This window comes from Protopterus annectens, chromosome 3.part1, assembly GCF_019279795.1.
Source record: "Protopterus annectens isolate FY-2018-M chromosome 3.part1, PAN1.0, whole genome shotgun sequence".
In the NCBI taxonomy this organism is placed as follows: domain Eukaryota; kingdom Metazoa; phylum Chordata; order Ceratodontiformes; family Protopteridae; genus Protopterus; species Protopterus annectens.
The window spans coordinates 664,348,676-664,366,155 of NC_056732.1; the positions used below are offsets into that span (position 1 = coordinate 664,348,676).

The 17,480-nt window shown below is 42.0% G+C and overlaps 1 protein-coding gene across 1 annotated transcript in view; it reads left to right on the forward strand.

The window, feature by feature from the left end:
* Window positions 1–17,480, forward strand: part of LOC122798244 (elongation factor 1-alpha-like) — a 150,554-nt gene that overhangs the window by 8,148 nt on the left and 124,926 nt on the right. Inside the window, exon 3 of the mRNA XM_044067032.1 lies at window positions 10,981–11,277. Within this exon, the coding sequence (XP_043922967.1) occupies window positions 10,981–11,277 (297 nt within the window). The remainder of the gene's footprint in view (window positions 1–10,980; window positions 11,278–17,480) is intronic.

The following is a 17,480-nucleotide window of genomic DNA, read 5'->3' on the forward strand; positions in this document are numbered from 1 at the left end:
TGAACAGTAGTAGCTTTGACATAATGGATGGAGGAGTGACCTTGGGGGGGGGGGGGGCTACTTCTATAAATGGTCTGGCAAAACTGAGTGCAGAGATGGTGTCACTTCTGAAACATGATTCAGACTTTAGTGTAAAACAATACACCAGGTTTCTCCAGTGTACCAATTCAGAATAGCTGAAACAGTTGAGGATAGCTGAAACAGTTGAGGCAAGGGGATATATGGAGTATGTAAAGAGATGTCTGGGTTATCACATGCTGTCTGACTGGTATATACACTTTCTGGTCATGTATGGATGCAAAATTTGTCTTGTGAAACTGCATGAGAATCTGTGGTTTGTACAAACTTCAAATACTTTAAACTTGCCTGCTCACTGAAATGTGACTTTGCCTTGGTCACATGTTGCAAGGTGGATTCATTACTGACTAAAAAGTGCAGGCAGTCTTGGTTTCATTTAGCAAGAACATGTTTGCTTTTGTAGTTGCATCTCAATTGAGGAATCAAGACCTCTTTAGAAGAGCAAGTAGGACAGGTTTTGATGAGGCAGCTGCATCTGTCTCAAAATTTGTGAACCAAATTTAAGCTTGCTGCAGTAAGTTTGGAATTCAGTTTTGTATTTAAGGAAATGATTGCGACCGCGGTAGTGGTGCTGCACTAGCGTTCTCCCAGCAAGATGTCATGTTCGATTCTCAGCTAGAACGTCTTCTGTGAGGAGGCATGTGTGAATGGGCGTGCCTTCGTTGAAGGTTGTGCGTCAGTTCTGGTAACTTGGCATGTAAAAATCCACCATCAAACATTAGCGGACTGGAGTTCTGCTGTGGCGACCCCTAACAGGGATAAGCTGAAAAGACGCAACAACAATTTAAGGAAATTATTGTGCTGCAAAAAACTGAGTGTTCACTTCCTGATTCTGGAAGGGATTGGTCTGCTCACCAATGAAAGTTGCTTTGGCGGGCATATAGACCAGCTTGCCCCTACCTTCATAGACCAGCTTGCCCCTACTAGGTAAGCTGTCATTGCAACATCTGGCTGCATCCCTGTTCAGAACTGTACACCATCTCCAAGGCTGCATCAGCTCAATCTACTTTTGTCTGTGGTATAACTGTAAATGTAGCACTTAAGAGACTATGGGGGTGGAGGGGGCAGCATATTCATATTGCAAAGGTTGCTTTCCAATTTTTGGCAGCCTGAGTGAAAGTACACACCATAGTACTTCCCAAGGCTAAGCAGGTAGATGGTCATGGGAGTGGTACAACTGGAGGTGCTCACAAACTGGGTAGGTATTCTAACCAACCCTGGCTGACAAAAGGGATACATCTCCTGTGAACTATGGCTATGGTGGTGGTGGTACCACTACAGTATGGTAGGTGGTAAAATTGCTTCATCGTAGACTAAAGTAATCTGTTGCTGCTTCTCACTATTTCTCATTCTGTTGAACTTCTGCACCTGATGAGATGTACAACTTTGATTTTCCCTAATTTGTAAAATGCTAAAGGTAAAGCAGTCCAGAGTGCAAGAGTTGTAGTCCATAGGATCATAGGAGGTTACTAAGCCAATGGCCCGGGCACCTTACAAGCCTAGCCAAGAGTTTATCCCCAAAAAATAGCCCTTGGTCAGCACCCATCCCACCCCTTTTAAGGAGGGACAAAGGTGAAACCCCTGGGACAAATTTGTGGTTTGACTTGGTTGCTAATGTCACTACTAAACTTTGCTAGCTAGGGCATTAATACTGTTATCCCTTGTACATCGCCTTTCAGTCAACATCCCAGAACTCCCCATCATTTACTTGACTGTATTCCATGGCCCAGTGCATGTCATGCTACTCCCTACACTCCACTGCCCATAAGTGCATTTAAGCAACATTTCCCAAAAATGTACATTTTTAACATTTTACCTTTTGGTGTGGCAGCCAACGACTTAAGGCCTTACTGGCCTTACCATAGAATCCTAAGCTGTCTGCCATTGGCGGAATGTGGCAAATTTATCACCTTTATACATCAGCTTTCAAATCTAGTTATAAACTAGCAAATCACTCAATACTTGGTGTGCAAGTCGCTGCAAATCTAGTAAGGTTTATCGTTAACACTAGGGATAATACACTCTTACATTAGAGCCACTTGGTGTCAAACTTCCTGTGCTACTATGACCCTCTTAACCTTGATGGTATGAGATTATAGATATTGTGCCACACCACAGCAAACATTGGGAATAACTTACTGGCTTGAGTTGTAATGAGCTAGTCTTGTCCTGCTCTTTACTGTTTACAGCTATCCCCAGGTTGTGTTCACTTGGAAGAATCCTTCAGTACTACTCCCTGGGCCCACTATTTGCCACAATATTAGTTGAAGCTTGTGTTGGGAGTGTGAAGATTGGAATGACCTGGGCAAGCATACAGAACATGCTGTATTGGGGGAATAGTATTGTTTCACAAATGGAAAAAAATTTAAATTACTTTTTGTGCAAGATTTCTGCTCTAGGGTAGTCATGAACAGTGCATGTTCATTTGGGGAACTATCACAAGATTCAAAGTTTATCCCTACCCATCACATTGACTATAGCTACCAGTGATAAATCCTCTGCCAAGGTTAGTATTATACTTTGGATATGAAGGATTCTGAAGAATTGATGCCGTACCTTAGAGTTTCATTGCCATTAACTGACTCCCTAGACATCAAAATTTGAGTAAGCACAAGCCTGACCAGGGCTTTCCAGGCAATGCAAAACGTGAAGTGGCTCTCTTACCCCACATGATATGGGGAAGTAACTTTCCTTTTTAGATTGCAAAAAATGCTAAGCTTGGGTTTAGACAGTGAGATGCTGTTTCTACATGAATTGACAAGTTTAAGGTAGCTGTCTCAACAGATGCTTTTGGCCTGATCATGTTTCCCTCCTGGGTCCTTCAGCTTATCCTTTGTGGCATTGCTGATGCATGTATGTTTGGCTGTAGGCTAGACAAAGTTCAGCAGGACTGTTTTTCTACAGTGGGTGGTCAGGGACAATGTAGTTGCCAAGCTTCAGCAATGATGCTGGCATTAAGTCTTGGTTTACACAAGTGCCTCTTGTTGACATCTGTGCTGGTGTCGCTGACATGTTTGGCATCTGATTTGATGGTTTCTGTTTAGCCAGCGTAGACATAGGCTATCTCTGTACAGTAAAAGGACTGCAGGGTGTGAGGACCTATAGTGTTCCACTGGAAAAGACAGGGCTTCCTCAGACTTGCAAACTTCTGAGGGTAGCAAGAAAACAATGAGTGGGAGCACCTGATTTCAAATAGGATGTAAACTTCCCCATATCAATCCCAAATTTGAAGAGATATTGGAAAATGGTGGATGACCTACACAGGACATTGAGTGGTTCAAAAGGTTTCTTGTGATCTTTTTCTCCGCTCAGTGGAGAGCAGTCTACAGATACATACTGAGACAACCCAGGTACTGTAACCTAACAAGGGAATTGGGTGGGATTCCCTGCCTCTGAAGCTGCTGGTCAGGTGCTTAATCTGTACCTGTGCAGACCTGCACCTCCTATCCCCTACTAAGGAAAAGAGGGTTGTGGGTAATTTTTGAAATAGCCTACTTTTTTTCTTGAGGCATGATTACCTTTCCCAAGTGAGTTGGGTAATTTACAACTAGTTGGGAAAGCAGTTGGTGGGCCTCCAAAATTAGTTCCAAGTAGCAACTCCATTTCAGATCTTACTGCAGGACTGGCATACAAATTTGGCTGAAGGTTGTTCAGGATCTGCAAACACTAGTCTAGCATGTAGTTATGCTGATGGGAATCTTCAAAAATTAAAGCATTTTCTAAAATTCTCCCCTGCAGGTTCAACTCTTCTGGCTCAAATTCCACATGGAGAGCATGGAGAGGGGGCAACAACTCTATTGGTATGGAGTACCAGTTTCAGACAAGTCCGACTATTCAGTCATGGCCATCAGTTGCAAAAATTCAAGGTCTGGAAGCCAAAAATCACTGGGGTACCTTCAGAACAGCCTTTCCTCCCGAAGGCTTCATTGTACTGCAACAATAAAATAGAATTTGCCCAACCGTCTCATTGTCTTGAGACTTGCTTTCATGCAGGTAAAATGTGCAAGGACTGTAATAACCAGTGTAAAATATTTGCTGTGCACAAGTCTCCTTTTGCATGGTATTCCATCTTCATCACATCAGAATAATGCAAGACTTAACCTAGTAAAGAGTCATGCAGGAGGTTCTGCTTTTTAAGAAAGTGTACTGTTTGACAACAGACTAAAGTATGTCAGGCCCATCCCCAAAGTACCCTTTCAGATGGGAACAGTGCAGCATTTCCATCTATGCCTGTTCAGTGTGCACTAAGGATTCCTGGGAACTCCACCACACCTATCCAGTGAGAGGGTTATCTGCACATTAGGTAGCAGACTACCTGTTGCTTTTTCCTTGAACAAGTTAATAGAATTTTAGAAGTTCTGATAAGTCTGTAGGCTGCATGTCAGACATGTCTACACGTTTAGCTTAACTGATTTGGCTCCTCTATTTGGTATGTAAACTCTAATGGTTACCACGGCCCATCTTTGCTTCAGATCATTGGGTAGGACAGCAGCAATCACAGTAATACCTCTGCAAACTACCACACAGGAAAGTTCAGTGATCGCATCTTGACCCATTCAGCAGTCAGACCAGGGTAGTGGTGGCTGTACAGCTAGTTTCAGATTGCATCTGTGATGACTGCCAGTAGTGAAGTAGGCAATTTGCCTAGGTTGGGAAATGGGCATTAAGGAGCATTCTCTACATGCTGAGGGCATTGTACACATTTGAGAGGGTGATACTAAACACTAAGCTTTCTAGGACTTTCTACTCCAGGATGTAATGGTTATCCATCTTGAAGGTTTAGTTATATCCGAGGAGGAGAAACTCCTGGTGTTAATGGTGAGCATTTGGGAATGGGTCATATTAACAAACAATTTTGTATAAAGCAAACTATACTGCAGAGGAGAATCTCAAACTGTTGTAGCTGGATAGTGGTTGACACTCACTAGCAATCTGTGTAGAAAAACTTCCACTCTGGCACCAGTTTAGCTCTGAGCCTTAACTTTGTGCTGATCTGCAGGGAAATGAGAGGAATATTAAAAAAAAAGCCATTTGGGTCCATCTGGCAAACTGATATTGTTGGAGGGGGGGGGGGGTCCCGTTTTATTTCTTTGAATGAGATCAACAATCCTACTTTGACAAATATGGTCTGCATGTCTCATTTAAGGGCTTCTTCAAACTAGCCAAAGGCTGCTCTTTCTCCTTTGTGCCTTTTTAGGTAGTGCTCTAATGAGCATCCTGACCTAAGCAAATCAAACCATAAATTGGACATCAAGCTGGCACTTAGTGCAAAGAGTGTTGGTGTCTGCTTTGGTAGCACTTTGTCTGTTTTTGCAGCGTCAGCCATGCTTATGTTGAGAGCACCCCCCTCTATCTAGGTTCTGTGCCTATCATGCCTTCAAGCCATGGATAATGGCAGTGTCTTAAAAGGAATGTCATACTTTCTAAAGTGATATTTGCAGCTTACACCTTGTTACTGGTCCCTTTCCATAGCACCACAGATCATAAGTTTTGGCATTGCTAGAAAATGGGAGATGGATTGCTACTACCCTGACTTCAGCTACCCGTCCATAAACTGGAATAATTGTACTTTTTAAATGTTGGGTATGCATGAGGTATACACTGGGGGGAATTCCCTGAATTCAAATTGCCTGCAACCCCACCAGTGGTAACATCCTAGACCTGTTTCACTCTGCCCTATCTTAACCCCCCGCCCATGGTTTATCTCCTGTACTGATCCCCCAGCTGGTTGCCTTTAACCTAATAGCCTCTACATCACTTACTTTAGGTTTCACATTGTTCATACCAGCCTGGATCTAGCAAAAACATTTGATATGATACATAATGGGGCTTGTAAGCATCTCCATGGGGCAAGATGGAATGCAAACTGGCTTATTGATGGAATGAACTGTGTGGTCAGTGCCTGTTAAAAGAAAGCTGGCCATTGGTGGTGGTCCCTATGGTCCATATTGGGACATTTATTTCTCTAATCATCACTGATCACTGACCATATTCACTTAATAGCATGTTGGGGAGTTAGCTATGCAAACTACAGTCCCTTCAAATGGGGCTAGCGTTTAATACCTGGAGTACTTTGGGCTCAAACTAAATGTTAGGAAATGGTGTCATTTCAAATTGCTACCACCTATACCAATGAACCTTCTGTCCTCCAGTGACTCATCTGTGAACTGGGTAAATGGATCCGATTTAATCATGTGATTCTCAATCTTATCAGGAAAGTCTGGAATCTCACTATTTTGCTTAAGACTCGTGAAGGGTGATATGTGCCTTCAGGTATCCCATACACAAAATGTGCTCTCAGATAATAGAGCCCACGCTAGAACAAGAGGTCTAAATCTGGGATTAAAACCAAATGGGTAGGTCCATTACACAGCACTTCTCTTTTCTCTTGGAATAGACTCCTTGCAATGCCTCTTCGTGCAAGAAAACTGGACTAAGCCTGGCAAGTTGGGGAGAGGCCCAAAACTAATGACATTTTAAATATTGCTCTTATAAACAAAGTTGCCATTGTAACAGGATTTGCTTTAACATTTTCTGAAGGATTTTAAGTCAAACTCAAATGTCATTTAGTGACGGAGCATCCCAGTGATTTATCAGAAAACCACATTGAGAAATGGACCAAAAATTAACCAAAAGTCTAGACATTAAAAATCTGGACAACTGAGGTATGCTCCTTGCATGTCAAGCAATGATTCCTTTTTGGCCTTCAAGCAAGGCTTAGATTGAATAGGTACCCTATATAGTACTCTGGCGTGTAGGTTTTGCCCCATTTTGAAAAGGCGCTGGTGTAAGGGTTAAGGTATGTACCTCAGACAAGGTGCAGGGTCCCTATCCTTTGAAAGGGAAATTGGCTAGGCTTAATGGCCTACAAGGGCAGCTAGCCTAGTACTTGTCCATGAAAAGGTGTCTGTTATTGGCAAGGGATACATGGCTTCTGGTAAAACATTGTATTTCCTAGGATTCCCAATAATTGCTTAAGTTTAGTTAACCTACTATGATCACTGCTTCATTAGTTGTGGAAAGTTGACCCAGGTATTAAGTAGTCTACAGCTCCCTTCAGCCTTTTTGAAAATCTTGAACATGTACTTGCACACTAGCTCTCGCATTTGCCTTAATATCCACTGCATGTTGAGACCAGTGTGGAAGTGTTCTGCAGCTGGTGTGCGCATGCATGTTACTGCGGCATATGTCAAGCTTAAAGACATTCCCACGAGTGGCAGTTCTAGAAGATTCAGTAAATTGGTATGAGATTCTACAACTATCCACATGGCTTCAAGTCAAAAGTTTGAATTGTTAACTTGCATATATGTCAATAAAAAAAGTAAGCTTTGGAGAAGAGTGTATAAAGCAAGATGCTACGAGTAGGCTTCATGGTATAACTCAGTCCAGTGGTATCTGTGCACCAAAGCACAAGCTAGAAACTTTCTATTGATTTAGGTTAATAAGGGAAAGAGCAATAAAAGGGTTGTGAACTTTTGAAAGCAGTTTGAATCCTAAATGAGCCTCCATGTCTAATGAATGCTGTGAACTCTGGAAGATGTTTTGCATAATATGAATCGCCACAGCACCTGTAGTCATTTTTGATCGAAGCAAGCAGGCTGTTTAGCTCAGAATTGCATTTGGAGAACCCTAGAATTTGGTATGGCATTCTTGATCAGCATTTTTTGAGAGGGATGGCAGCAGACGGCTGGCTGTGCAGCAATTTCTGACAAAATGGAGAAGCTTCTCTCAGCCAGTCATTCTGAATGGACTGGCAAGCAGGGTGCTAAATTTCAATGGTTTTTAAATGGTCACTTGATAGATGTCAGTTTATAAGACAGCAGACTTGCCTGTCTAGTTAACCATACCTTATTTTCCATCATTTCCAATCCATTCACCTGTTATTCCCCCTCAACCCATTCACATGCCCAGTTATTTCCACCTGCATTATGTTTAGCGTGAAGTACCAGTTTTCCTGTCAACACTTTTGGGCACATGTCCCAGTTTTTTCTGTCTGTACCACATGTTTCTGAACTCTGCACATTGTCTGGCCTAACAGGACTGGTAAAACTGGGCATTGCCTCTGCATTTGATCTTTGGAATTTACTTGCTCCTGTTTAATTCTAGGTGTGTTGAGATACCAAATATTTCCTGCTTTTTCATCTGTTCTGTTTCACACACTTGGTTCTGTTTCACACACTTGGCTTAATTGGAATACCTATAACTTGTCTGCCAATTTGGCCCACCATTCATGTTAGTGTTGCTCTTCATTGCTGTTTCCGTCTTGCCAGTGTTCTGTTCTATCACTCATGTTTTGAAGACATGCTGTAGGTGTACTGGACACTAAAATTGGCCCTAGGTATGTGTGCCTTCTGTGGAAGGTTGGGCGCTGGGCTGGCAACTCGACACTGTAAAACTTCACTGCCAATCATGAGCAGACTGATCCACTGTGGCGACCCCTAACTGGGAAAAGCCAAAAGACTCATGTTTTGAACCTGAGCTATGCTAATTCTTTGCAGCTGCCTGTACATGTTTAGGCAGACAGTATCGACTTATTCCTGTCTTGTCTAGATTACATGTGCCAATCCTGGTCATTAAACAAATGGTTCAAGACTGCTGTCCACTAGTAGCTAACCCTGATACTACACTATACTTGCCACTGCTGTTGGACTGAATGGCTGTGTGACTTTCTGCTCTGCCTTGTGAAAGAATCTACATCTGACTAGGCAGACTGTACTCATCCTATTTTTAAAAGCATACTAACAGGAGTCTGCAGCACCATGTCTGACGAGGCCTTCCTTGGGGACAAACTATTCCCTTCATTATGTTCACATTGACTGTCTAACCTCTTCCCTAGAATAACAATGTGTAATAGATTGAAGCTGAATATTCGTCCATGTCTGTCCTTTTTTTCTTCTGAAAAGTTTTTTCAGTTTAAATTTAAACATTGCCCTATGTGCTCCTTAACATTTGCCCCAATTTTTTACCATGTTTGGCATATCATGTAGCAGTTTTATTCTACTTTGTTGTCCCATGGGTTGTCTGACCCGTTCCTATAGCCTGATCACTCCATTTTCCCTAAGGAATCCGGCCAGAATGAGTTGGAATTTGGCATATCAAGTAGCAGTTTTATTCTACTTGTCTGTTGTCCCATGGGTTGTCTGACCCATTCCTATAGCCTGATCACTCCATTTTCCCTAAGGAATCCGGCCAGGATGAGTTGGAATTGAGGTAAACAGTACTCCAATCCCACACCATTGTCTACTGACCAACCATGGTCTCCTTTTGTGGTAGGACCACATCTGGAATACTGTCAAATACCACACTCCTGGTCCAAGGCTGCCATTTCTCCATTTTAGTCTTCATGTGTAGTCCAGGTTGCAGATCCCTAGGAATACAGTCAGTCCTCACCTTTCCTGCTCTGAAGGTACCAGTCCCCTAGTCGCAGTATTCTGCAGATTCAGATGGCTGTCTGCCACTCCCCTCTCTCGTTTAATGACCAAGTACCCTGTTCACCAGTACTCCCACTTATCCAAGCAATGTACTTGTGATGCTGTTTAGTTGCTTTCACATGTCACATTTTTGACCAGCACTAAGACTGCCTGTATTTTCCACACTGCTTGCATAGCAAATAAAAATCTACCCAATGATGCTGTATACTTGTTCCCTTAAGCCTAGGTACCAGTCTGATATTACTGTAAAGGTTATGGCTATGCACTTTATACCAGCTATGATCAGTGCTGTCATTTCTACATTAATAGGTACTTTGTCTTGTCCACTGTTGCCACCTGCATATAGCTGGTAACAGTAATGCTTGGCTGGCATTTTGACTCCAGCCATCACCCTGTAATTTAAGTGGATGCCCTCTTACTTCTCCCCTACTATTTTACAAAATTAGCATGGAATTTTATGATCTGATGCAGCATTTTCACTTTTATACTTAAATGTCACTATAGATGGAAAGCTAAGGCTTGGTACTCTTGTGTACATTAAGAAACCTTTGACTGTATAAGTGGTAGTTAAAGCTGGCAGGTAACAGTGTATTGTACATTATGGAATTTTCATTTGTTTCAAGTATTGCAAGGTAGTACATGCAGCTAGGACAAATGTTCCAAGTAGCCAATGGGGGTATAGCTGAATCTTGAGATTTAGTAAGATGAAACAGTTTTGCTTAGCACCTAGTGTATTTTGGGAGGGATGCTACAGCCTTTCTAGGATAGTGAAATGCTAACATTTTCTTGAAGTTCCCCAACAGTTATAAACAGTGCTACACATGCAGAAACAGACTTTATAAAATCCAGATTCAAGTGAGCATTGCAGTGACAGATTCAGTCCTGACATTTTTACACGAGCTGTGCATGCTATCACGTGTAGTTTTTCCCAAATCTACTCCAAAACACACTGGCATAAATGTCTGTACACAGAGTTTGAAAGTACTGCTCTACTTGAAGGGAGCACATAGTTCTACTAAAGGGTAGATACTTCCCTTAAGGATGAATGCTGTTTAATGCGTACTTCAATCTTAATTTGGTTTGTCCAGCAATGATAGATTTTGGCGCACACTACTTTCTATGAAGTCTTCCATATTTACACATGGCAGAAGAGCTTGCTCAGTTACTGGACTGCAGCCTAAACTGGGATTACATGAATAACTTCCTCATAATGAATATTAAACTTGACAAACCACTCCAGTAGAACGTTGCTGCTTAAAATAGTGGAGCACACACAAGGCACTGGGTCTACATAAACTGCCCCATTACTTTTCAGCCTTGTACTGGGGGAGCAAATAAGCTCCATCAGCTGTGTTCACTCAGACTTAATTGCCATTAACATTTGGGTATGAATAGTACTGTATTTAGTTGCCAAGTAAAGGTTTTAGATCTTCATGTTGCAGTACTTAACTAGTTTCTTCTTGTTACACAGGCTGATGCTGCTTTGCTTGTAGTTTCTGCTGCCCCAGGAGAGTTTGAGGCTGGTGTCTCCAGGAACGGGCAAACAAGGGAACACTGTCTGCTGGCTTACACCTTGGGTGTTAAACAGCTGCTTGTCTGTGTAAACAAGATGGATGCGACTGAACCACCATATAGCCAGAAGAGGTTTGAAGAAGTGGTTAAGACTGTAACAGTCTACCTCAAGAAGATTGGTTACAACCCAGCTGCAGTGCCATTTGTTCCGGTTTCTGGCTGGACTGGAGAGAATGTGCTGATACGAAGTGAGAAAGTAAGATCAGTTCCTTTTTTTTTTAACTAGTATATAGGCTGCTGATAATTTTTGTTGACTCATTCTGTAAATGATTTTGGGAATTATCTACAGAGATGAGAATTTTGTAGGCTGCATAATTTGTGTAGGAGCAGTGAGACTTGTAGCTGACTGGAGGAGCGATGGCTATACAACTTCCATACAATTACAAAGCTAATATCAACAAAGTACAATATAATTTTCAAAACTAGTAACATTGTAATATAGAAGACAGAATGAGCAAGGTGCAACAAAGCACTGAATATAAAACAAGTATTTTAGAGTACATATAATTTGGAGTGCAGGCACTTATGCACTCAGTTTCACGAGATGAGAGGTAGGAATTGGAGCAAGAGTAGAACAGTGAAAGGTGAATAGGCTGAGGAGAGGGAGTCAATGAAATGGAGTCAGGCTGAGTTTTTGAGGAGAAAAGGATGGGAAGCAGAAATGAGGGAGTCAGGTTGTGAGAGCATGAGCATTCCCTGTGAGAAGAGAAATGGGGAACGGAGCATGGTCTTGAAGGTGACATGGTTTTAGTTTTGAATCTGGGGGGAAGTGAATTCTGTAGAGACTGGAGAAATTGCCCAGGTGCATGTAAGGGTTTGTACACTTAGAGGAAGTTGTAGTTACTGGACCTGAGTAGTCTTGTCAGGATGATGCAAGGTGAGTGGAGGAGAGGGAAAGGTGGTTAGAGGGTTTGAAAATGGGTGTTTGAGCAGTTAACAGTTGAATGAGTGGGGGTGTTCAGCCAATTCAAGGAGTTGAGTGCATCAGTGGTGGGAGGAGGATTTGGTCCCAGTAGCACACCTAAGATTTTATTGTAGCAAGATGACAGTTTTGACTTTAGGGAGGATTGAAGGTTGAGGAGAGGTGTCATATGAGAGGGGATGAAGTAGGAAATGGGACAGTACGTTTGGAAGAGGGAGTGAGCAGCTGTGACTCTGCAGCATTCAGAGCTTTTGGTGTGTTCATACTAGCTTATATACGAATGTCAAAACTTGAATGTTCATAAATGATGACACCTAGAAGTTTTAAACGGAAGACCATTTCAATGGCAATCTTATTGTGACTGTTGGGCCATTTTATCTATGGTTGTTTTTAGGTGGGGTAAAGATCATGGTTTTGGATGCATGGAGAGTATGGTGATTTTTCAGCATCCAGGACTCTGTACAAGAGAGGACATCTTAGTTGCAGGAGTCTGTGGAGAGATTGCGCATAGCAAATTATGGTGGAATCATCCATGTATTGGACAAGTTTGGTATTGGGAATGTACTGATGAAAATTAATGATAAAAAGTTAGGGACCCAGTATTGAGCCTTGTGGAACTCGAGTGTGAAGGAGGGAAGAGGTGCTATTCCACTTGATGGCTTGCTGTCTATTAGAAATGTAACTGGAAAAATAGGCGGGGGAGAGCTTGAGAGTTTGGACAAGAGAAGGTTGTGGGAAACTATCAAAGGCCTTTAAGTCTAGAAAGTTAGATAGTATTGCCAGAGTCTCTGGCATGGTTGATGTCAAGGAAGGAGCGAAGGGCAGTGGTAGTACTATGTCCAGGTCTAAATCCATGTTGAGTTGGAGAGAAGTTGATTGTCTAGGAGGTAGGGAATGAGTTGCAAGTGTGCATTTTTCAAGGACTTTAGATGGGGGAGGACAGGATAGCTATAGGATGGAAGTTGGAAAATTTAGTATTGCCTCCTTTGTGGAGGGAAATGAATGCTTTCTTCCAGAAGTGGAGTACATAGGATTCTTGGATTGAACAGTTGGCAAGTATGGTGGTGGAATGGCTATGCCTTTGGCAGCTAGCTTGAGTGTTAGATGGAAGGTTGTCTGGGGCATGAGAGCATGGTTTGTTTTTTATGGTGTGCAGAGATGGGTTGTATGGTAAGGGGGGGTAATGTCAGTGGGACTAGAGTTGAGGGGTGGCATAAGTAGTATTGGAGAATTGTGGTGAGCTTGGCTATTGAATCTGAGTTGAATTGGGTAGCCAAGATATGATCTGGGGAGTTAAGGGTAGGGATGGTCTTTTTTGCCAGGAGAGGAGAGCAGATGTATGGTTCCGAAATTGTTTTGGGTTGGATCAAATCATTTTGAAGCTTGTAGTAGTAGGACTTTTGGTCTAAAGCATTGGTTTTCACTTTATTACCGAGTTGTTTATATACTCAGTAAGGGTGTTTTAGATTTATGGTAACGCTTCCCAGATTTATTAGAGATGCAGGAGTGTAATAGTTGCTTTAGTTAGCCAAGGGGTGGATTTGGTTTTGATTCTTTTAATTCTGGGGGAGTGAAGCTATCTAGTAGGTTATTGAATTTAGTATTAAAATATGTAATTGCATCGAGAGGATTTTTACAGGGTTCCAGTTCATATGTTTTATGAAAATGTATGAATTATCCAATATATTGTAATGAAGTATTTTACTTCACAGCCTAATATTTGACTTGATTAGGCACAGTCCCTTTTAAGCTATGCTGGTAATGCCTCAGTAAGGACTAATACAAGTGAGCTGTAACCCATGTAATATAAAAGGGTAAATTGCTCTGAATTACTGTATCCAGGCTGGAAATCATTTGCACACAAGGTGCTGATAAAAAGATTGAGGGGGTAGTTGTGTTGCTTGCTGACCTGTGCAGTAAAGATTCTGTACTGCATTTATACTCTATATACACCGTTAACCATTTGTCACATTTCCTTGAAGGATAGCTAGTCTGTGGTTCATCCTCCATGGCACTGATTTTTGGCAAAAAATCTCTTTGTGAGATTACCATGTTTGTAAGTATGGGTAGTAGCGATCTGCTTTTCTGATCTGGTATCCATTTGTGGTGGCAGTAAACTCTATCTGCCAACAGGAGTAAGGTTACAAATGGCTATAATGACAGTGTTGGTAAACATGACTTCATGAACTGAGACAGTGGAGTGAATTTTCTTATAAAAAGTTTGATTTTTCATTTGACAGGTTTTCTCAGGATAGACTATTGCAGAATATGTAGAACTATTGTAGCAGTGGTAACAGCACCTGAAGGGCTGATGGAGCATACTCCTTGTTTACATTGCTAAGGCTGTTTAAATGGAAGTGACACCCCACCACTGGACTAGTAATCAAGGAGCCTCGGTCCTCCCCACTGGCACTAGTGGGGGACATACCTTGGGAGGACAAGTACACCGTATTTCCAGATGCAGCTCTCTAGTGCAATTTCCCTTAAGAGCACAGACCGCAGTCTCTGGGACTGGTTTCTCCCTCTTTCTCCAGATCCGCAATAACTCACCACTGGCACAGCTAGAGTTCAGCTGAGGGCCCAAGCCAAGGACCTCAGCACCTTCTGTCCCAACTAGTGCTTTGTGTCCGTGCCCAAAGTAGCTGACACAACCTCTTGAGGTGTTTACACACCTGGGAAAGGTTGGCACAGGTTTACTAGATATGCCCCCTTTTGCACATACTATAAGGTAGCTATGCCTGCCACCAGCCATGTTGGTTACTTTAAGGCCCTTAAAGGGTTTCCAAGCTTAGTGTAATGTTACTAGTAATGAACATTGTAGTTTGTCCAAGAGCACCACTGTTGGCAGTGGTCCAGTGTCATCAGATATGCTAGTGTACTCGGAACTTGATGTCACTAGACATATCAGCCACAATGGAAGGTTTAATATATTTAATACAAATACTCTGTATATATTCAGTACCTCTCAACTGTCCAGATTTTCATAGCACATCCAGATTTTTTCCTCACTTTTTGGTCTGTTCATAAAATTATAGCACTTTGTATTAATTGGTGGGAAATCATTAGACTGAAGTTAGAAAATCTAAAACATTTGAGTTTGACTACATACCCTTCAGGAAAGTTTGTAAGAACACTGTTTAAATTGTCCCTGTTTATGGACCTTTGTCCCACTTTTATGGCTTTGTCCAGATTTCTTGCTCTGAGGTGGAGAGGTATGCTTCAGTTAAACATCACAGGGAAATATTCAACATTGCAGGTTGGTCTCCAAGCAAAACATCTGATCTATGCTTTGCTGTATTCCTGACTGCAAGACTTACTATACTGGTCAAGACTGACTTAATCAGCGCAAGGCAAATGTGGTGAATATAGAATGCTGTCTCTGTTCTCTCTCTCAAATTGCTGCTGGGTTAGCTTGCAGAATAACATTTCTTATCTGACTATCCCAGGTGAAAACCCCCACTGCTAGAATCTGGCAGTATTTGGCATTTACCTGTGAAAATATAGACCTTGGATCTTTGGCAGGCAAACGGTGGAAGTCGTAAACACTTCCAAGGCAATACAGAAGGCTCCCTAGTTTCAATGTCTGTTCCTGCACTGAAACTGAAAAACATCTTGGGTTCATAGATTAGTACTAGGCTAATTGCCCTTGTGGGCCATTTTCAGCCTAGCCAATTACCCCATGTAAGAATCAAACACTGCACCTTATGTTTGTAAGGTAAGCACCTTAACCATTATGCCAAACTCCCACCCTTTTTTATGACCTGGCCATAAATTTAATTTCAAGCTATTTTTCTGAAGTTAACCTCCTATATTCCAGTTTCCATTGTTAAGATATATCCATTTTAAACTGTTAGTGTGTACACTTCTGTTCAAGGGCACACTGGATACATCTAAGCTCAGTACTTTACAAATATCCTCTTCACCACACGCCTGTACAAACCATCTTGTATAACACAGTTCTGTTATATTTGTAACAGAAGTATCTTGTGAATCATGTTGGTCACAAATGGCATAACTTACTGCCAGCCCAGCTAACTAGAATTTTGTATCTCCTTTCATCACAGCAAGTAATTGGAAAGTATTAAATGGTCTGACTTTACTACTGATAAAGCAGCAACACCTAGCAAGTCAAGAGTAGGAGTGGCATTTCTGTCCTGAAATGTGACTTGTCTCCCAAGACTGAATGGAGCTGTTTTGAATTGTTCCTGAATGAAATTTGCAGACCTAATGTTGATTGCAAGCTTGATACTTGTACAAAATTCTAAAACTTGGTTACTTATAAAATATATACCGGATATAGTAATGACTACCTTAACCTTGAATTGAAGTCTCACTAAATGAAAGTGGTTAGAAAAACTGCACGAAGTTTAACCAAACATCTTAACAAACCTTAAACCTTCTGTAGTGCGAGCACATAGCTACTTGCTCATCAGTCTTGGTATGAGAAATCTGGGCAAAGTGAAACAATGGGATACACAAACGGGGACAGATTTTAAATATTGCTCTTGCAGCATTGCTAGTACAACTGACTGTATTGCCATGCATTTTCTAAAGGATGTGAAGTGAAACTTAGCCTGGCATTAAGTGCAATCATGAATAAAATTTCAAAACCAAAACCTAAGGAGCAGACCAAAGAGGCAAAAATCTGGACAGTTGAGGGGTATGTTTTTAAGGATGTAAGAGTCTCTGCTACATGGCATCTAACTGCATGTGTTACTCTAGTCTGTATGGGTACAGTCCAATAAAGCCAAGCCCCACTAGACATGCATTTTCTGCCTCTTTCAGTGCAGCATAAGTAGATTGTTTGACAATACAGAGCTGGACACCGAGCCTCATGCCCATAAATGCTGGGATGCCTGCAAATCTGTCTCCAGAGCAGTGAACGAGGGTAAGGCAGTCCACACAGCCTATCTGGACCTCGCCAAGGCTTTTGACACCATCCCCCACTCTGGAATCTGATAACTTGCTAAGCTGGGCATTAATCCCTGTGACTTGATGGATTGCCAACTGGCTTACTGACAGAACCCACACTGTAAAAGTAGCCAACTCCAAATCCAGCTCCGTGGAGTACCTCAGGGTTCAGTCCTGGGACCTCCCTTGTTTGGCATTTACTTCTCTGAAGTACAGGCCAACACTAAGACTCAGGCTAACAAAGTTTGCAGATGACTGAAAACTGGGAGCCATTATTGAATCCCCAAATGATGTGGATATTCTACAAAAGGGCCTTACAGAAACAGATGCTTGGTGCAAGAGCCATGGGCTCAAGCTCAATGCCAAGAAATGTATAGTTATCTCCTTTGGGGAAAAAACATGTACCCGTGAATTACCACATAGGTGGCAGTACACCAAACACCAAAGTGTGATAAGAGACTTAAGGGCACAGGTGGACAGTGGTCTCACCTTCAATAACATCGCCACAAACAGTCAGGAAATCCTATGTGGCACAGTATCATGAGGGGCTTTTCATCCAGAAAAAG